The following is a 21608-nucleotide window of genomic DNA, read 5'->3' as shown; positions in this document are numbered from 1 at the left end:
GGGTATAGAAATGCTGGTTCGTGCCAAGCTCACGCTGCCCGTAACAACGTTGCCAGTCTGGAAAATGTGGAGTGGCTCTGTAGGGTTGTATCCTGTAGAAGCCGCGCTGAGACGTCGAGTTAAATGACAACAAATGCGTCCACATAACTGGATCTGGCAGCCCGTCGGACTCCAGCGGTTCCAGCGTCGGTGGTGGGGTCAAACTCAGCCTAGCTATCTCGTCATCTACCGCCTTCTGATCGGGGGTGTGGTTGATGCTGTCACGTGGTTGACCGTCGATTTGTGTTCTTGGTGGTAAATCCACAACTGAGTTCGAATTAGATGCTTACAGCTTTGCTACTCGCTCTGCTAACTAGTCCTGCTGTCCTAGGCGCTCGTAGTGCTAGCTGTCTAATCCTACTTCAACGTCAAGCATATGTAGTTGCCTTCTTCCACTGGAAGGCTGGTCAACATGGCGCACCTGCTGGTCCCAGGGAGCAGCACGTCATCTTCTGAGTAGCACGTGCGCTCTGTGCTGCAGGTGCGATGGAGAGCATCTTACTGCGGCTGCTCACAGATGCCTTGCCTCAGCAGCTTTTCGCGAACATTGTTGATAGCTTGTGCTCGATGATAAACTTTCTTGCGCTTCACTTCCCCTGAAAGTTTGTTTGAGTTGCGATGCAAGAACAGCACCTCGCCCTTCATGTCGTGTTGCACCATTGTCATACCACAAAACGACCCGTTGATGACCTTGCCTGCCACAGCTAGAGGCGACTGTATCATAGTGAACGGCATGTTGAGTTTCATCCACGCAAAGCGAAATAAGTCCTTATCACCATACGCAAGTTTGAGACGCGTAAACGGGTTGGGACTTTTTACGGTGTAAAACTTGACGAGTTCCAGGGGTGCTGTGTGCCGTCGTCTGTCAATAAGCAGCTGACCGCTTTCTTGCTCAAAGGAGTTCACAAATGCCGTACCCAGTATTTCCCATAGTAGCGATTGACCATGAATATTGAAGATCGTGTGACCCGGGTGCCAGAAGTCTGGCCAGAAGATAGCTCCCGTGTCCTCGAACTCCGGTGAGTCAAACAAATAAGTTGGATCGCGGACAGGGACATTGTCGGCATCAAGGAACAACACTCGCTCGAAAAACTGTTGTAGACGGCGAATACTTTGGCCCCAAATCCAGTTGCCCAGTTGTCGTTGATATTGTGAAACGAGATTTCACCAGTTTCGGTTGTATTTATCAATCCCAACAGCGGTGAGAGAGCTTCAGAGCCAACGCGAATTTCCTGCCTTCGATACCAAATCTCAATGGGAAGACGACAACCCAAATCGGTACGAAGGGTGCGAATAGTGGCGTACGCGCTGGCTATCAACTTGGGATAAACCACCATAACGATGCCGTCTTGAGACTTGTCTGTTGCTTCTATCGTGTTAGGAAGTGTGAAACCTGGTGTAAGTGCTTTCTTGGCAACTTGGGCAGATTCAAGCTGGTACTTGACGAAACCTGGGGCTTCAATACAACGAAATGTTGCGTCGTATCGCAAACTCGAGCAGTATCGCTTCATAACCCGGAACAACTCACCTGTATCCTGGTCCTCCACTTCGCAGTACCCAGACGCTGAGTTTATAACTACATCATAGCATCCCTTGTCGCTCGTTGGATCACGGGGCCCATGTGGGGTACAATGGCTTGTACCGCGCCAACCAACGCATTTCAATCGACGCTGCTTCTTCTCTTCTGCGGGGAGCATCTTTACTGAGCGTGCATGCTCCTCAGCCTGAGCATTTGCATTCCTGGGATCAAGCTTCGAAGCCTGGTTGCTGTTCGGTGTTGTTGTTTTCTCGTGTACAGAAGGAATGGGCATCGATAACTTCGCTTCCGGTTGATTCTCCGTTGTGTTTAGGAGATGCCCCATGCGAATGAATTGCAACGCCTTGGCTTCGTGGATAATAGTATTCACTGCAGAGCGGAAGGTGATGTGGGATGCTGTTGCATCCACATCATTCAAAACTCCCAAATGACTTGCAGACCAGAACAGCAGCAGTAAAACGTAGGCAGCACCACTAAGTAGCATCCATTTCCGGAGTCGTCTCCTCGGCGCCGTTGGTGTCACAGGAGCAGCTAGAGTGAAGGTATTGGGCAACAGCGCCGCTGAATCGCCCGGTACAAAAGGAATCGAAACAGCCCGGCTTGCTACCCGGGGTCTCAGCAAGCGATCTGTCTCGTCCTGCATCATGTCTGACAATTTCAAATCAAACATTGAGGAGGCAACATGAGTCATACCCAGACTTTTGAGTCAGTGTCCATCATTTTGATCAGGATACCTTAGGCACGGGTATTTTGAAAATTTGACTTGTGCCTGACTCGCGGTGGTAGATGTTGCTGTGCAGGATTTCCATCTGTAGTGCTATTCAAGTACTGTAGTATATTCGATAAGTTATGTGCAGACCATGCTGCAGCATGCTGTGGTCGGGTGCGGCTTCACGTCCGTGCATTTCGAGTAGCCTGATCCGCTGCCTCCATGGCGAAACGCCGCAGCTCCATCTCGAATCCCGAAAAACTGAGGTTGGCGATCTCCTGGGCATTGAAACTTGGATTGGATCCGATATGCTTCTGCCCATAGCAGTGTTGGTCTCTGAACTGCGGCTCTACGCTGTATGCTTCGATCGTGTAGTCTGTGCGCGGAGCACTTCGGTTAAATGACAGTAAGTGCGTCCAGATAGCCTCGTCAGGATATCCGTCAGATTCGGTTTTCTTCAGAGTTGGGTGCGGTGTCATCGCTGCAATCTCCGCCACCACCTCGCTCCATTTGGGGGTCAACCGACCGCGACCATTCTTGGCCTTCCGAGCGGCCAGTTTCTCCCTTGCTCGTGCTACTGCTTTGCTCCGAACAAGCGCCTGTTCTTGTCTCGGCATACCTGTAAGTTTACGTGAGTTTCGATGCATGAACAGCACTTCTCCCTGAGCATCGTGCTGTACCATCGTCATCCCACAAAAGATGCCGTCGATCACCTTGCCAGCTACTGCAGGCGGAGACTGAATCATGTGGAACGAGGCATTTTGATGCATCCACGCGAAGCGAAAGAGATCCTTGTCGCCGTGCGCTTGTTTGAAGTTGTCAAACAGATTAGGGCGGTGAAAGGCGTAGAAAGACAACACTTCCATGGGTACTGTGTGGCGCCGTCGGTCGATAAGAAGTTGGCCGCTCTCCTGTTCGAACATATCAGCAAATGGGATGCCTAGGAATTGCCAAACCAGCGATTGGCGGTGGATGTTGAAGATGGTATTGCCAGGATGCCAAAAGTCTGGCCAGAAGACTGCGCCCGTCTCGATGAATTCAGGAGACTCGAAAAGGAAGCTCGGATCTCGTATAGGCACGTTGTCAGCGTCCAGGAACAATATTCTCTCGAGGAAACTGTGGTAGATGGCGAAGACTTTCGCCCCGTAGCTGAATGCACGTACACCATTGATCTTGTGGAATGTAATGCCTCCAACAATGGCTGCCAAGTTTTCCAACGGGGTCAAACTTTTCCGTATCGACTTCATTTCGTCAGGCCGGTACCAAAGCTCGATGGGAAGTCGACAACCAAGCACTTCTCGTAGAGCGCGGACCGTGGCGTATGCACTCGCCAGCAACCTTGGATACACAACTATGACAATACCATCTTGGCCACCCGACATATTATTGTTCACGCCTTCCACGAGAGGAACAACATGGGGGAGGGAGAAACCTGGAATCGATGCCTTCTTGGCCACCTCATTCGCTCTAGTTGGGAACTTGACGAATTCGGCAGCGTCAAGACAGCGGAACTTTGCATCCTGTCGGACGCTATTGCAGGTACGTTTCGCCACTTGGAGTACTTCACCCGTATCCTTGTCCTCGAGTTCGCAATAGCCGGATTGATCGACAGGCACCGGTTTGCCGCAGGGTAGATCTAAATTCGGTAGTCGCGTGCCATCAGGATCACAGTCGCCCGTTGCCTTCCACCCACGACATCTCAAGCGAGCATCCACCTTCTTCTTTTCGTTCTTGTCCGATGGAGTCATCTTTGCCTGCATCTCTTCCTCCTGAGCTCGAGCGATTACCATAGCTGCCCGTATCGACATCTCTCGAGCAGAAAGCTGTTCCACTGGAGCTTCGGGTGAAGATGTTGGCGGCACATTTGGCGCAGTCATCAAGCTGTCAGGGGTAGAGTTTTTGGGCTTGGTGTTGTTCCCCCGATCCACGTCCAATAGCCCCAGTCGACTAGCATTCCAGCAAACCAACAACGCGACATACAGAGCCCCCGACAGCAGCAACAGCCTCAGCAGCCATAGGTGCCAGCTACGGCGACCAATACTGGTAGCGTGAGTCTCTGTTGCTGCCACAAGCGGCAGCAGTGGCGACTGGCTCGCCGCCCTCGGTCGCAGCACATTCTGCTCCATCTCAAGCGGAATTGAGGTCCTTGCAGGTGATTCGGTGATAGGCAGGCGTCACCCACCGCACAGAGACAGCACCAGTTTTCCTGTTCCAAAGTCAAGCTGCATACTGAGGCCCGCAGGCCCGCATGTTAGAAAATTGAGAGAAAGCTTCAGCTACCAAACATTGCATTGCATTCCGATAAGTTATACACACAGCCTACGCCTTCTTGATCTCTACAGCCTCCGCGGCAAAACGGCGCAGGTCCGTCTCGAGCCCGGAGAAGGGCAGATCGGCTACCTCCCGGGCGTAAAAGTGCTGGCTCTTGCTCACATTGCGCTCGCCGTAGCAATTTTGAGACTTGGGGAACTCTGGGTCCGCGTTATAAGTCTGTACGTAGTAGTGTTCCTGTTTGGAAGTGGAGTTGAATGACAGCAAGTGCGTCCACACGATCGAGTCCGGGTATCCGTCTAGCTCAGGCGGTTCTATGGTCGGGGCTGGAGTCTCCTCCGCCTGAACGAGCGCGTCTAGCTCGGACCAGGGCGGAATCTCCTTTCCCTCATTCCGATATCTCGTTCGAATATCTGCTTTCTTCCGTGACCGTGCAATAGCTCGAGTTCGGTAGTCAAGCTCTTCTCGAAGAGGTTCGCCCATGAGTTTGTGTGAGTTACGGTGAAGGAACAGCACTTCGCCCTGAGCGTCGTGCTGAACCATCGTCAGGCCGCAGAAACTGTCGTTGATCGTCTTGCCTGCTAAGGCAGGAGGTGCCTCAATCATGTGGAAAGATGCATTGAGTTTGAGCCACGCAAGACGGAAGAGATCTTTGTCGCCGTGGACGAGCTTCATGTAGTCAAAGTGACTTGGTCGATGAAACGTGTAGAATTTGACGAGCTCTAACGCTTCCGCGTGACGACGACGATCAACAAGAATCTGGCCGCTCTCCTGCTCGAGCATGTTAATAAAAGGCATGTCGATCAGCTCCCACAGGAGCGACTGGCTGTGGATGTTGAAGATGGTGCGTCCAGGATGCCAAAAGTCCGGCCAGAAGACAGCTCCGTTCTCCACAAACTCCGGGGAGCTAAACAGGAAAGTCGGGTCTCTTGAGGGCACGTTGTCGGCGTCGAGGAACAAGATGCGTTCGAAGTAGCTGTTGTAAATGGCAAACACTTTCGCTCTGAAGCCAGAAGCATGCCAGTCCGTGATCTCGTGGAAGCTCATAATCGACGTGTGGTTATCTGCCGCCAGAGCCGACAGTGGCTTCATCGCATCAGGGTCTGCATTCATCTCGGCACGGCGGTACCAAATTTCGATAGGCAATCGGCATCCCAGTACTTCACGCAGGGTTTTTATTGTCGCGTAGGCGCTTGGGATTAGCTTCGGAAACACAACCATAACGATGCCATCGCGCTGTTGCTGGTTAGTTGTGCTCTGCATGTTCGGCAGTGAAAAGCCTGGTGTAAGCGCGTTATCCGCCGCCTCGCGCGCCCTGTAGTGAAAGTTGACAAAGTTGGAGGGATCAGAGCAGCGGAAGTTCATATCCCATCTAGAGCTGCTGCAATAACGCCGCATAACACGGAACCGCTCGCCAGTATCGTCGTCTTCCACCTCGCAGTAGCCCGAATGACCGTGCGGAACCATTTTGGTGCACGAGAAGTCGTTCTCAGGCCTACGTGGGCCATATGGACTGCATCCACCCGTCGCTTTCCAGCCCAAACACTTTAAATTTCGCGGCTTTGTCTCGCCTTTAGGTAGTAATAGCGCATCTCGAGCTAAATCCTCTGCTTCCTGTCGTCTTCTCACCTCATCGGATTCCAGAGATCCTGACGCAGAAGGTAGAGAGCTCATGGAGCCGTCGGCCTCCATCTTGGCAATGACCGCTTCTCGCGCCAGACGCAGCGCCTCCCGCACTTGAGACGCCTCCATTGGTATGTCAATTGCCGCTTGCGTATGGATCGGAGTGACCTTGTACGTGGTCGCGTCTTCCTCCGTCTCTTCATGATTCTGCTTCTCCTGCTCTTGCTTTTCGTCTGCCTCCTGGTCGTTGGCCGCCTTCAGCATTGCTGCCAAGTCCATCGAGCTGCCACCTTGTTGCTGTTGGTCAAAAACCGCCATGTTTGACTTGGATGCTGCCGAATCTGAGCCCGTGCGCACCACATTAAGATTCTGCGAGGACCAGGCTAGCATAGTCACCGCGTCCAAGAGTTGAGAACTCTTATCGCCGGAAGAGGGTCCCCCGCCATTCCGGCGATAAGAGTTCTCGACTCTTGGACGCGGCGCTCCTCCACGATGACGCAGCAACACAGCTCCAGGCTTCTCCTCCGTCCCAGGCGCGCTCGACGTATTGGAGCGCGGACGCAGTAGCGAGTCCACCTCCATGTGTACTGCCCGTGATGACGATTGTCGTGTGAGGAAACAATCTCGTTCCGTTGTGAACCCGCAGATTTGTGACGCACGCCGAAGACCGAGGGATTTTTTGTTAGAGATTTGTCAAGCACTCAACTTCAGTTGTCACCTGTCCGCTTTGAGACAGGAAACCCTGATGATTCTTATGCAGCCACATCCCTCGGCAGCATTTGCCTTTCCTGATACACGTAAAAACCCAAAAGGGCATCTCCACCGTTTTATATCAACACTGGAATCTATCTATCGGCAAGATCTCTATCTTCTTTCGAACAAGCCGGGAGTTGCAATACTGCACCGCGGCCAGCAGCAGTATTTTGGCACGCATGTCCGAGCTGAGGGAGACGCTCTAGGGTAGGAGAGAATGCGTCCTACTAGGAGTCCTAAAGTGTCCTATTGTCCTAAAACCTGGGATAAAAAACTAGCAATTCGGCTCATAAAAAACCGATATTTAGGACAGCACAATGAGTTTTAGGACGAAACAAGCCAGGGTCCGCGTGTCCTAATAGGACACTCGACAACTGGACACTCAGCTGTCCTATTAGGACAGACTGCAACTCAGACCACTGTCCTATTAGGACAACACCAAGCCCAACATGTACTGTCCTCAAAACATCCTCAACTGGCCTAGCTAGAAACAATAATCATCTTAACGCCCCAGCAGCCGACTCTTTGTTGTGCGCGAAAAGCACCTCAACGAAACTTTTCTACTTCAAAGTGTGTGACAATATTTTTAAAGCGTTTCAAAGGATGACAGTCATTGAAGGTCATAATAGCCGCTAATAACGGTTGAGCGACTTCAACATACACATAGCAAACGACGGTTAATAATCAGAACGTAACGATATAGGGGGGGCTCAAAAAGCAGCAAAGTACTCGCAAGGGCTATTTGGCTGCAAGTCGATCCGAAGACGCGGTTAGCAAGCGATGGGGGTCTTGGTTAGCGCGGCAGTGTGCTCGGCCTGGTTCGTCGAGTTGTCTGGCGTCGTCGGGGTGTCGACGACAGGTGCGTTTGTGGCAGGCGAGTCCGGGCTTGGAGCCGACGTCGATGAGCAGTTGGACGGCACGTAGACTACCAGGTCGGCCTTCAGGTTGGAACTGACACCGACCGGCAGTTGGCACTCCTCCAGGTTCATGGCCTTCACGTCAGCGAGCAGGGTGTTGCAGGCAGTCGAGGCGCACATCTTGTCAATGGTGGCCTGGTCCGGGATCTCAGTGGTCCGTTCCGCACTGTTGAACGTTCGCGCTCGTGAGTAGAGCGGACAAGACATTGCTTCCGCAGGTGGCAGCAGAGGCCAGATAGACGAGCGCCCTAGCTGCAGAAGGAGTAGCCGCGATGGTCCATGATGCTTGGGGAGATTCAGAAATGGTTGGTGTGCCCCAGGACAATAAGTAAAGCCAATGTGAGTTTTAAGTAACTCTTACGTAAATTTACGTAGATAGTCCGGAAAAAGTTATTATTTGAGGTTTAGGACAATCTGGAGGACACAAATTATAATATTCCGTAACGAAGGATTAGTCGCTTTTTAGGACACATCTCCAAAATCTCCATGTAAAATTTAGGACAAATAGGACAGTTTAGGACGTGTCTTAGGAGATGCTCTAAGAGCATCTCCACCGGTGGGGCTCTATATCTATATAGCGACTGAAGAGCTCAAATTGATAACTACTGGGGTTTCACCAGGCGTCTCTATCGCCAATTTTTTAGCTACCGGGGGGGTTTCGGTCGCTATTTCGGACGCCATAGCGACTGAAATCTATAGGAGGTTGGATCACTTGCAAACGAACAATGCCTCGAGGAAAAGCTTGGTCGGACAAGGAAGACGCCGCCCTGTGCACGGCGTGGTGCGCTACCCAATCGCAGGGGCCGATCAGAGGGCGGACAACCTTTGGACGCTAATCTTGCAGTCATACTGTACCATAGTACCAGGATGCTTGTGCGGCGATACTTCGCCGCACAAGCATCTCATCAGCCGCAGTGAAGTCTCTGTCGACATTTGCAGCCTTGCCGGGCTGTGAACCGCCGTGTTTTCTCTTTTTCGGTGCGCGAGGGGTCAAAAGTAGCGAGCAGACGTACGCCTCTTCCTCGTAGTCAAGAGCTTCTCGCAGAAGACGATTTCTCCACATAGCGGACAGATTGGTGAGTGATGCCCCTCGGTGTCTATCGCTAAAAACATTCCGGCCAATCGGAAGGCAACGAGTCTATAGATATAGCGACACACCGGTGGAGATGCTCTTAGGACGCATTATCCTACACCCGCTCTAGAGTTATCACCCCGCAATCCCCACTTGCTCGTAAAAGCGAGCACCTTCCTTCGCAAAGCGCCGTAACTCCGTCTCGAGTCCGGAATAGCTGAGGTTGGTGAACTCTTGAGTAATGAAGTGTAAACTCTGGTTCAAATAGCGCTGTCCGTAGCAGTTCTGGCCGTTTTCAAAATCTGGAAATGCCTCATACGTGCGGATTAGGTAGTCCGACCGACGCGAAGTGTCTTTAAAAGAAACCAAGTGCGTCCAGATCGCCATATCTGGATAACCATCGGGCTCTGGCACTTCCAAGGTCGGTGATGGAGTGTCCTCAAGCGCAACTAGTTCGGCATCTTTACCACCAAGCATGATACGATCCGCCTCAGCCATTTTCATACGCAGTCGCTTGTTCCTTGCCCTGCGGATGGCTGCTGCTTTCATGTTGACTGCCTTCCGTCGTTGAGTGCCCATGAGTTTATGGGAATTGCGATGGAGAAAGAGTACGCCGCCCTGTGTATCGTGTTGCACCATTGTCATGCCACAGAAACTCTCGTTTACAACTTTGCCAGCGACGGCAGGTGGCGACTGGATCATGTGGAAAGGAGCACCCAGTTTCAGCCACGCGAACCGGAAAAGGTCTTTATCTCCATGTGCTAGCTTCATCTTGTCAAAGTGATTCGGTCGATGGAAGGTGTAGAACTTCACAAGTTCCAACGGTGCTGCATGTCTCCGTCGATCAACCAGCAGCTGACCACTCTCCTGTTCGAACATGTTGACAAACGGCAAGTCCAGCAGCTCCCATATGAGTGAGTGTGGCTGAATATTGAAGATGGTCTTGCCAGGATGCCAAAAGTCTGGCCAAAATACTGCGCCATTCTCTTTAAACTCAAGTGACTCAAACAGGAAAGTCGGATCCCGCACGGGTACATTGTCAGCGTCTAGAAACAACAAGCGTTCGAAGAAGCTGTGGTAAATGGCGAATACTTTGGTTGCAAAGCCTGCCACTCCAGGCTCGCCGATCTCTCGGAATGTGATGCTCCCATTATTTTGCCTGGACCAATCTTGAAGCTGTGCGAACGCTTCTGGAAAGAATTTCATTTCTTGCGGTCGAAACCAGAGCTCGATGGGCAAGCGGCACCCAAGTAACCCCCGCAACGCTCGAATTGTTGCATAGGCACTAGCCAGCAGCTTCGGATATACCACCATTACTATTCCATCTCTTGGTTGCTGTTGATGACTGGGCTTTGGTGCAATGTTCGGCAACATGAAATTGCGACTCTGTGCCTCCCTCGTTGCCTCGCGAGCTTTCTGCGGAAGTAGAGCAAAATCCCACGACTCGGAGCAACGAAATTTTCCCACATCCCGCACACTGGAGCAGTATCTCTGCATAACACGGAACCTCTCCCCTGTATCCTTATCTTGCACCTCGCAATAGCCTGACGCACCAAATGGGATAACCTTATTACAGGGTTCATCGAGACTGGGTTTTCTAGGTCCATCAGGACTGCAATCGTCCGTCGCTCTCCAGCTTAAACACCGCAATCTCCTGAGCTTCGCCTCCCAAACTGGGAACGGCTTTAGGGTCTTCGCATGAGCTTCTGCCTCTGCAACCGCTTCCTCGTCCCTCTCAACCGACACGTTGTTCTGATGCAAAAATTCCTTTTCAAGCTCTGCAAATGCGAAATCTCTCCGCAGCTCGCGGTCCTCGTGTGCGTGTAAATACGTCGACTTGCTCTCGTCCAGATTGACTCTAGATATGAAGCTATCTATCGATCCTCCGATTACCTCGTCATCTCTCCTCGTGTGCATGAAGCAGTACCAGACAAGTAACAGCGACGTGTGTAGCGCGCAGACCAGTAGCACCAACCGCTTCAAGCGATGCATACGCGAAGATGACGAGGACTTAGGTGACGTCGCGCTCACATAATGAGGTAGCAGGGGAGCTTCAGGAGCCAGCGACTCTCTGTGGTGGCTCGTGGCCCGCGGACGCAGCTCTGCAACCATCTTGCAACTCTATTGACACTTTGAAATGCATCAGAACTGCGAGACGCTGGTCAACATGTAGCTATATGAGTGCATCTAATTCATGTGGTGCACATTACTTTGAATAACTAAAAACGGCAACTTCAACCTTCTTGCTGCTGGGCGTGCATGTGCTGTACGTGGTTCACTAGGATGACAGCGTCCAGCGTAACAAAGCGACAGTGAGGACATCTATGCTTCTCGTCTTCCCCGGGAGCCTGAATTTCTGTGGGAGGCATCGTCACGACTGGCACCGCCAGCTCCAAGCCGAATATCCTGCTGCCTCCCAGCACAGCGATCGATCGTTCTAGCGGGTTCTCGGGGGCTTCAGGTACTCCAGGAGCGTTAGCATTAGCGTGACTGGATTCAACATGCGCGACCATCATCACAGCATCTGGTGTGGCAAACGGGCAGTACGGACATCGGTCGCCTCCAGTGGTCGAGGTCGCCGCTTGATAGGCCGGATGATCCGCTGCGCCAATGATCCCAGCCTGCGCAGGATACTGCGCTCTCCCCCGCCTTGTACTAGCGGCGCCTTGCTTGCTGCGACGATGGAACCAACGAGTGACCAAGGCAATAATAATCAGCAAAACTATTGTGCAGCCCACAATAATGGCCACGGCCCATGCAGACCAGAACGACTCGCTGTCATCTGTATCCGTCGCTGATCCTGACATGGAGCCAATGGCGCTCGACGACGCGACAAATGCAAAATTCTGCTTGTCTGCTAGGAGCACGCTACGACCATAGACGACAGCTTCGACCACAATTTCTCCATCGTTTCCGAGTGCTGGGCTGTCTGTAACATTCCCGGCGCTACTACTGCTATTGCCAGTCGCTGCAGCAAGTAGATCAGCGTAGGAGACCTGCACCATCTCCACATTGTTCTTGGAATCTCGTCCAGTACCTGAATCAGCGGTCAATGGACCAAACGTCTGAGTACTATTGCGAACGCGGACGACAAGGTCCAAATCGTGTTGCAACTGTGACGTCGCCTGTGTTGACCCAGGAGGGTCCGTCCACACGAGCGTGGCACGTAAATCCACATCACGAGCAACAGTAAACGAAATGACCATCTCGCCATTGTGAGCAACAGACGGTTCACTGTTTTCTGTAGAGTTTGGCAAGAAATACAGAGACGGGAGGCCATTGCTGCTGTTGCCACTGCTATTCCCGCTCAGAGCAGTGAAATCCACAATGTTGGTGAGGTTTGGCTTGCCATAGCCTTGGTAGACATCTGGGAACATCACATCTGTAGCGTCGGAAGCCAAACTCGAACAGGAGACAACACCACTAGCCGGCAGTGTACCCATTCTCCGTTGGAGAGAATCTCCACTGTGAATTATTAGCGCCTTCAAGAGCGAAGCAGGCACCGTTTTCATGGCATACGCTGGGTTCTTGGTCCCATTCTTCCACCAGCCGTCTCGGAGCCACTCATAAAGAAGTACAGCGACACCAGTGATCACCGGCGTGGCCTGTGACGTGCCCTGGAGTGAGCACGTGGCTGAACTCTCTGTAGTAGATCCCGGTGCTTCTGATTGACTAGACAAGAGGCTCATACCCGGCGCAACAACATCCGGCTTCAACCTCCCGTCCGTTGTGGGCCCTGCAGAGGAAAACGATGCAACTGTGCGCTCATTGAAGACATCAGGGCACCCAAAGTCCGTGAAAGAAGCTGCAGAGTTCAGCGATGCGCCAACCGAAATTACGTTTTTGGCACCGGATGGAGATGAAATGGTGCGCTGACCAGTGGTCGAAGACTCGCCACTGTTGCCTGCCGCCACAACCACCAGGACGTCTGGGTTTTCGTAAATAAAAGCGTCCAAATCTCTGGCTTGTGAGCTGTAATCCGACCCAGGTGTGCCCCACGAGAATGAGAAAATCTTGGCACCAGCGTCAATTTGACTCTCTAGCAAGTCGCTGGCGTCTGCAGGTGTGGCTAGTGACACGGCACAATGCAGCTGACCTGTGCAGGTTTCGCTCTGGGTCCCGATGTCCATAAATGCTATCCGTGCCTTGTCGGCAATGCCAAGATTGGCATGTTTACCGCTAAACGAGCTGCCAGCTAACAGCCCAGCGACGTGAGTACCGTGGCCACAAGTGATAGTTTCGGCTTCATCCGCTTTGTTTGCCCAGCCATTGTACATGACGACTTTGCGCGCCGATAGCTTAATACTTACGAAAATATCGCGTTCATCTTGATCGAATTGGTCGTGGTACAGATACAATCCCGTGTCCGTGATGCCCACAACTACGTCGTTTCCTCGAATACCGGCCTCTCTGGCTGAATCAACACCCACTAGACTTGGCACGTACGCATCCAGCCGTCGATGACTCTGCATCCGTGTCCAACGCTCCTCCTCTTCACCCCGTAGCAAATTCTGTGTGATCTCTTGACGTTCGTCCACCCACTCGACCGAGCTATCAACCACAACAAGCGCAACAATAATCGTCCACGTCCTCAGATCCTGCAGTGGCTTGGTAAAAATCGATTTCGGCTGTAAAGGGTTTGTTTCGAACGCGTTCAATAGTCCAACGAGCTCGTTCGCACGTTGTTGGAAAGAAGCCAGCACAGCCTGCTGGTCCGCTCCCCCCACAAGTCTAATCTCCATGGCAGGCGCCGCAATAGACGTCAAATTCCCCTGAGTCATCCTGGAGCTGAGCTGTGCAGCACTTCGTGCGAAGGGCATGAGCTTCAGAATCTCCGGTAGGTCCAGCACTTTGTCCACACACTCGAGAGCTCGAATCTGCTTTGCCACCGACTCGTCCGCATGGATCAATAGTACTGTGTTCTCCCCAAGACTGTCTCCTCTCCTTGTCAGTAATGGCACTTCCTTCTCCTCGTTTTGTCCCCATACTTCCCTTATCGACACTATGCACGCTCTATCGTGGTCTTCTTCCTGTCCTGTGGCCAGTTTTACGAGTCTGGCCTTGCGCTCTGCGTTCTCCTCCTTCTTCGAGTCGTCATCTTGCACTGCCGGCAGTAATTTATCCTGAAGAAATGCTAGTTGACAGGCGTCCGCTGTGACGCTGTCACCTCCCAACATGGCGTCGTACCCTTGGAAGAAGGCGTCGTGGAAGCCCTGGAACACCTGCGCGCTGTTGGCAGTCGAGAGCGTCAGCGAGAACGCCAGCGTCGAAGCGTTCTGCTCCACGTCTCGGCATGAGAGCACGTCGATTTGTTGCTGATCATTGCCCCTGTCAGACGCTTCCAGAACGCGGCGGCGACGGCCACAGAGCGCAGACGAGCACTGTGAGGTTCGCGACAGCAGAGCTGGCGAGCAGTGGAAGGCGCAGAAGGTGGAGGCATCTGCGAACTCAATCCCCTGAGCGTCTTGCAGAGCAGCAGAGCAGCGCCCGATCATCCCCAGCGAGAGCAGTAGGCCCCAGGTCAAGCGCATCGGTTATTCCACCAGGGCAAGTTGCTCAATGCTTTGGTTATGGGCACCAACTGTATTTTCTATTTTCTGTTCGACAAAGGCAACTGTCGTGTTGTTTTTTTCTGATACAAAACCTAAGTGTAAACAGCAAAATTTGCTGCGTCCGAGGTTTCTTTTGGGCAAGTGAAATGGCGGCGCTCAATGATCATTAGATCCGGAGCTTCCTGCCGTCACTACGCACCAACACTTCATAGCTTGTTCTTATGGGTCTGTAGACGGTCAGCGCTATTCTTATTAAACGAATCACAGTGTGTTTGAAACTTTACATTTTAATTCAGCCGCCATGTTCACGGAGTATCTCCACGATTTTCTTATAATCGTTGGACACTGGCAGTACAGTACCACAAATCAAGAAGTTCTTGACGGTCAGTCTGGCCGTCGGAATGATGGAAATTGGGCCAAGTTTTGCCAAGTTACTTGGCACCCATAGCGGGATAATCAGCTGCATGCGCATGGGAAAACTAATAAAAATATCATTAATATGGGTACATGCATTATATTTACGGAATAAATGATTATTGCTTAGGGGTGTATTGGAATTATTAGTACTGCAAATTTAAAAATAAAATCTAGATTTAACAGACTACCAAAAAGCAAGGTAAGCAAATTTTAATTGCATAAAAACAGTATTTTTTGTACGGAACTATTTACTATTGAAATCTGGATATTATAATCTCTATTATCGAGCGAATTTTTCAGCAGTTTAATAAAAGATTTAATTTCTTATGCCCCGGCTTGCACCTGCTAAATAAGCTGGCTGCAAGAAGCATCAACTTAAGGCTCCAATGTACGGAGTAGTAATCGTGCTCTCGCGTTCATTACTCTAGGGTCAGTTTGCTAAGCCTCTTTGCTGGGGTAGTGTTCGCACACGTCGAATCTCTCTCGTCTTATGGTTGAATACGACTATGTATCCGACCTAACTTGAATTTTGTATGGAATAAATAGGCCAACCATCATTTATGCGCAAATAATTGTCCAGTCACATCCCGGTAATTTGTATTTTTGACCAACAAGACAGTACGAGGTTAGGTGAGTCATGTAAGCCAGCCATTCCGACGTATCGGGTCGGAGCAATATGAAAAATATGTGTATCGCAACATATTAGGCAAGTCAACATCGTATCACTTGCATATTTTGCATTTATCCGACAAGAGCAATGGGCTTAGCGGAACTAGAGTGTGGAAACACAAAAAGAGCCAAGGCAACAGCAGTGACAACTTTTAAGAGGTATCTAAAAACGGAGAATATAAGTGATGAGTATGTGCGAACTTGCATTGGACGTGATGAGACTGGAAAGTGTTTCGTATCAGTGATGGATAAGTTTGGTATGTATCTTGCATTTAATGAGGGCAAAAAAGGCAAGCCGTTGGCTAGAAACACTTCGATGCAATACTACCGGCAGGCTAAACTATGGCTACCCGAACAATTCCCTCGGCACAGACCCGCACTTGAGGCTCGGTTGCTTAAAATGGGGAAAACACTGGACAACTTTTGTATGAAGCGAGATGGTGGTGGCTTCATCACCAAAGCCCCACCGTGCTCAAAGGGTGATTTAAAAAGAATGCTTATGTATTTGTATGTTAACGCTAGCTGTCCAAGTGACTGCCTTACTATGCCTGCTGTGGTATCTGTTCGGCCGAGCGTCCGACCTTGCGCATCTTCGGAAGCAGAACTTGTCCATCGACGCGGGAAAGGTACTCTTCGTTCGCTTCATCCGTATGAAGACATCCGAAGAGCAGGGCCTGTCGATCTTCCCTGACGCGGACTTTGCCATGTACCCCCTCCTCGCTGTCGCGCTGGCGCTTCTTACCCAGGTAGCCCCCTCGGCAAACGTTATAGACAACCTGCCCGAGCAGCCAAGTCAATCCGCCATCGAGCTGGCCCCTGACGTGCCGTTGTTGGAGATGTTTGACCATCCGACGACGACGCAAGGCCTGACGGCTCCGACTTCTGGCTTGCACACGATCCCGACCATCTTTGCCCATGTGAACCGTGTACTGGACCGCATCGCCAAGCCGGCAGGTGTCGAGGTTGCGCTGACGTCCCACTCGTTTCGTCGCGGCGGCGCTCAGCATGCAAACGCTTGTGGCCAGCTCACGGCTCGCAGGATCTTCGACCGCGGCGCCTGGAGCATGACAACAACAAATAAAGGATTCAACTACATCTTCAACATCAGCGCAGAGGACCACAAGATTAGCAAGATACTTAGCAGCCACGACGCTGAAGCACCGGTGTTTCTCCAAAAGCTCAAGTCCTTCGACGCGCAGGCGCGTACCAAAGTCGAAGCTGCTCAGCGTATCCTCTTCGCTACCTGCCAAGACCTTGGGACAACAAGCCACAACGTCAACCAGTCCGTTCTTGATGTTCTTATCGTGTGTGTGCCTCGCCACTACCCCTTGCTGAAGGAGCTGAGCCCTGAAGCCCCAGCCGTCAAGCGCATCGAAGCATGCGTCCTTCACAGTGGCTGATCCATCGCAGAATTGCTCGGATGGTCGTCGCACTTGGTATCATCACCCTGCAACAAATCAAGCAACGATACCAAAGCACAACCAACCTCGCAAGACGGCAAGCCAACCGAAGAGACCAGCGACCAGAAGACAATTCGACACCAGGCCGCTGTAATTAACCATTTAATCGAGCACACTCAACGCCAAGATCAGCGCATGGACGCTCTCGAGGCCAAGCTGAACAACGATCCTATGAAGCCTACACACAAGCGCCACCACATACACACTGCAGAAGAGGCTGTCAGTGAACCCAAGAAGAAGCAACGCAGATCTTCAGTCACTCACCTTCATGCTTCGTGGTTTGCTTAATACGCGCAAGAGCCAAGGATGTGGCAAGCACCCATCTCAAAGCAGCAGAATTCGGACGCCAAGCTGCTTGTGGCCTTCATGAAACTCTTCTTGGACGACGGCTTCGAACTTGACACGGCAGCGCATGGCTACCGCGATCAGGCTCTCGACTTGGGCAAACGGGCGGAGGAAGCAGTCCTTGCATTTTTAGCCGAGCGAAATATCACATCGCGCGGGTCAGCCGCCGTCCTCAAGCACCTCCGCACTCTCCATCGCGCGGGAGTCCTGAACAGCAAGATTGAGCGCCACCAGCACCTGCTCCAGAGCGCAGCAATTAGGGATCCCGCCCCTGGATACACACAGGACGTACTCGAGGTAGTTAACAATCCAGACAAACAACAATAAAACAAACCACAGAATGACAGCGGTTGGAGTCGAACCAACATTCTCAGGGCAAGACCCTGCGCTCTATCCATTGAGCTACACTGTCGTATTGGGAGGCTGGAGGGGGGGGACTGACGTGGCGCCGTGTGCACACGCTGCATGCAGCAGTGCAATTTGAGAGGTCTGCGCAGTAGCGTCGAAAAAAGAGCGAGTGACGCCTCGACCTTATTGTCGGGTACGACGTGTGGCTGTGTATCGCCGACTGATAGAGAGATTCTGGCCTGCCAAACGGCAGAATTTAATTGGAAATGACTGCCCCCAATGAAATGCGTTCAGTAGTGACTGGTTGTCGATGTCCAAAAAGTATCCGGACAGTCAATTTATCCGGATGATTGTCAAGTTCAGCTTCATAGATGCTCGTATTTTAATTTGCCATTTTCATGTGACTAAATATCTAAGAGAAATGAGGTCCAAGCCTGAGTTCGGGAATGCAGCGGGGCTGCCGTAGCTTTAGCGTCAGAGGAAGACGTTCGACTCAAAGAGTCACTAATACTAAGTTCCTTATCCAAAGGACACTTACAGCCCAAGACCAGGGCTCAAAGTGAACACCTTAACTTTTATGCTTCAAAACCAGAAGTGTTTTATTTACTATTATTGCGGCCAAGCCGCCTAGGGGTAAATGTATCTGTTTAACTATCTAGCATAGTTAAACCTAATCAAATGCATAACGTGTGGCTTTCGGCCAACGTACTGAGAGACCTTGTTAACTCTCCAACTTATGTACTGAGAGTTTGTTAACTCTCCGGGTACTTCGTACCCCTGTGTGTTCCACACCATGTAACCCCGTTACAGGAAAGGTAGCTTCTGAAGATGCAAGCCAAGACGATGGAGCCACCCATGCGATGATATACGCAGTTGCGAAAACCACGACAAGACTGCTCACGATGTTCTTAAAGTGATTTGCGTTTTTCGATTATTTTCAGAAGAACTGGGATTCTTGCCAAGAACGTTGGGTCTATTATCTTTCGAGCCAAGTTGCTCTACTTCAAGAATCATACTAATAACCGACAGGAAAACGTTTACGGCAAACTGAAAGACGCGGTTAATGGATCCATGAGTATGGCGGCCTGCATAAAAGCCCTGATCGCATATGACCGTCGGGTAGAGAATGAATATCGATACCGGCTATCTCGAATCGGCCAGTTTGTCAATAGCAACTACGACGAGGAGATGCAGAACGTACTCGTTTCACAACTCACTACGTGGTTCGAGAAATTGAAGATCAGTATGCGTCGACTATATCAAAGGCGTTTTCTTACAAGTATATTATAGACTTAAATGATTCAAGCCACGTTGTTGTTACTGAAATTTTATCAGAACACAATTTGCGTACGAATGAATAAAGCTGTGATTGTGAATTAGCAATGCCTCCCTGTCGTCATGCAATTGCATATCGCAAACACTGCAAGGTCATTGGTCCTGTGATTTCGTGGCGTCGGATTGATGAAAGGTTGGTAGGGTGCTTCCATGCTTTTCAATTGTTTTTAACCTTTTAACCCCTCTGATACCGCAAATGGAGTCTCTGAACGTGCAAACATTACGTCGTAACTTACGACGTCCTAATAACAGCATTATTGTTTGGGGGCGCCCCTTTTGCCGTAGGATACATCGGCGATGGTGAATAAAGTTTTGAAGTGTTTGGTCTTCACATGTCGTATACTTACGACCTCTTCTAAACGCCAACGCATAGAGAAGTCTCAACTTACGACTTCTACTAAAGCCTGATTCAAGAAATGTACTACCCACGTACAAAATCAATTACATAAAACAACGACACTCGAGATACTACAATCAAACCCCCGTTTTATGGCGTTTTAAAACGTTAGCTACATACGCAGTTTCGCCCTCGTCATCAGCATCGTCCTCCTCTTCCCGCAACAACTCACGGCGTGTTTTCTTGCGCGCTCCAAACTTGGCCGGACGTCGAAACACAACTCGTTTCCCAAGTGACTCAGGAATTGATTTTCCACACTCAAAATCTTCATGCCAAATCTGGAAGCATGTTTTCGCGATTCCATTGTACTCACGCCGAGCTTTCGGGCAGAGGAAAAATTTGGCCTCGCCGCTGGAGCAGTCTTCACAGTAGAATGTCGTCTGGAAAGATTTTTTTCTTTCACCGCGAAGAAGTGCGCATACCTTACACGCACGCTGTCTACGCTTTTGAACGCCGGACACAATGACCCAGTCATCGTACTGTTTGTAGATGTGCTGTGGGAGGCGACGACGTTTTTGCCTGGAGGGAGCGGATGACTGTGGAGTTGCTATAGGATCCAAGTCGAAATCCTCGGGTTTTAACTGCAGGAGCTGGTTGTGGAGGACAGCCATCCACGCAGCACGAGACATTGGCGCAATTCTCACGGCCCGGCATACCTACTTGTGTGTGATAAAAGCATTCACGATCGCCAGATCTAGGAAGCCTAAAAATAAGGACTTGTAGTACTTTCGAAACCGATAAGCCATTTGAATTTGAGAACGACTGCAGGCGGAGTTGATCATGAATATCAACTCCGCCCATCCACCGCTGATAATCGGTCACTAGCTTGGGACACTTCACAGTAATCGCCCCAATTTGTTTCACATTGCGCTGAATCGTATCCTCCTCCATCGATGCACCCGTGGCCAAATAATGGACTGGCTTTCTATCCCACCAGTGGCACGCAACCATTGTAGGTGCTGCCTCGCAGCGCGAGAGCGTAAAGGTTCCTCTCTCAACTCCACTCCTGTATCAGGCCCGGCATTCTCCTCGTTAGCATCACTGCTGCCGTCAAACAGGGCATCCAGCGTAGGCGCGGACAACATCAGAGAGCAGTCAATTTGAGAAGGACGGACGTTTTCATCTGACTCCTGTCCGTTGTCGTCACTGCTTTCGTCCAGATTGATCAGCCCAGACGAAATGGCATATCTAACAGCCGCGTCCTCGCCTTTGAGCATGCATACAGTTAGTACTTAGATATAAAACCCTTCCAAAGATTTGCTTACCAGTGAACATGTTTGTCCCTTCAACCAGCTCCTGCGAGTCACGATTTGGAGCGAAGTACATCCACTCCGTAGCAAGCCGCGTCGGTCTATTTGACGTCCGCCCGACCGCGCGGAGCTGCCGCCAAAGACGCCTGAAGTCTACCGAACGCGCCACCGCAGCATCTTTTGTCACCGTACTCGTTCGCAACCTCGCCATCTATCCACTTGCGTGACAGAGCTCCAATTTTCAAATGAGCACGTCTGGAACCGTGGAGCCACTCATCACTGGGTACGGATCAGCATTTCCCGCATAACCCTTTCCACCGCCCGTTTTGTGCACATGCAAGTTTGACCTGTGTGACCTTATACCTTTTGGAGCAGAAATTACACTTGATTAAACTAATGGAACATTTTTATCGAGCCATTTGCTATTGTTGGTGTTGCTAAAGTCGTATCTTACGACTTTGTAGTTTTGTGAAGTCGTAAGATACGACCTTGGTAACAGAGGGGTTAACATGTAAGTTCCCCAGTAGTAATACTGGATCGTTTCGTGATTTAAATTGTGATCATCCACGAATTTTAGATGGACGTGTCCCTCTCAAGCGCTAAAAAAGATAAAACAATTCTGCTATGAGAAGTTTACAGATGCTTCACAGGGGTCTTCATTTAAAAAACTCAAAACACATTCTGAACGATACAAAGAAGCGATGAGAGCTACTCATCTTATTGCCAGCGAGATGGCGGACGTAGAAGACGAGGATGAATTCAATGAGATACTACAGTTAGTATTGAACCAATGGAGGAACGTCCGCCAACGAAAAATTAGCTCAAGAGCTTGTTCCACTGACACTGTAGCACAAGTTAGCGAAACAAGTCGACCCGTCCGCCTAATCGACAGCGACGACAATTTAAAGGCCGAA

General features: G+C 50.8%; 5 protein-coding genes and 1 pseudogene across 5 annotated transcripts; all 6 read right to left on the bottom strand.

The window, feature by feature from the left end:
- Positions 1-537: 537 nt before the first annotated feature.
- On the bottom strand, positions 538-1901 carry PITG_18278 (uncharacterized protein; the record flags this gene model as incomplete). Its single annotated transcript, XM_002997854.1, has 2 exons — positions 538-1022; positions 1568-1901. 2 exons carry the CDS (start codon positions 1899-1901, stop codon positions 538-540), a joined length of 819 nt encoding a protein of 272 aa, XP_002997900.1.
- Positions 1902-2467: 566 nt separating this feature from the next.
- Positions 2468-4411, bottom strand: PITG_18277 (uncharacterized protein; the record flags this gene model as incomplete). Its single annotated transcript, XM_002997853.1, has 2 exons — positions 2468-4116; positions 4234-4411. 2 exons carry the CDS (start codon positions 4409-4411, stop codon positions 2468-2470), a joined length of 1827 nt encoding a protein of 608 aa, XP_002997899.1.
- A 193-nt stretch (positions 4412-4604) lies between these two features.
- Positions 4605-6308, bottom strand: PITG_18276 (uncharacterized protein; the record flags this gene model as incomplete). Its single annotated transcript, XM_002997852.1, has 2 exons — positions 4605-6185; positions 6261-6308. 2 exons carry the CDS (start codon positions 6306-6308, stop codon positions 4605-4607), a joined length of 1629 nt encoding a protein of 542 aa, XP_002997898.1.
- Positions 6309-7714: 1406 nt separating this feature from the next.
- PITG_23122 lies at positions 7715-8069 on the bottom strand (annotated as a pseudogene; the record flags this gene model as incomplete).
- Positions 8070-9056: 987 nt separating this feature from the next.
- On the bottom strand, positions 9057-11033 carry PITG_18275 (uncharacterized protein; the record flags this gene model as incomplete). The annotated part of the gene is made up of 1 exon (XM_002997851.1): positions 9057-11033. One exon carries the CDS (start codon positions 11031-11033, stop codon positions 9057-9059), a length of 1977 nt encoding a protein of 658 aa, XP_002997897.1.
- Positions 11034-11155: 122 nt separating this feature from the next.
- Positions 11156-14416, bottom strand: PITG_18274 (serine protease, putative; the record flags this gene model as incomplete). Its single annotated transcript, XM_002997850.1, has 1 exon — positions 11156-14416. One exon carries the CDS (start codon positions 14414-14416, stop codon positions 11156-11158), a length of 3261 nt encoding a protein of 1086 aa, XP_002997896.1.
- Positions 14417-21608: the final 7192 nt, after the last annotated feature.

Source organism: Phytophthora infestans, genomic scaffold, assembly GCF_000142945.1.
Source record: "Phytophthora infestans T30-4 supercont1.66 genomic scaffold, whole genome shotgun sequence".
NCBI classification, from domain to species: domain Eukaryota; phylum Oomycota; class Peronosporomycetes; order Peronosporales; family Peronosporaceae; genus Phytophthora; species Phytophthora infestans.
The sequence above is the reverse complement of the archived record's forward strand: the minus strand, read 5'-3'. Positions and strand labels throughout refer to the sequence as shown.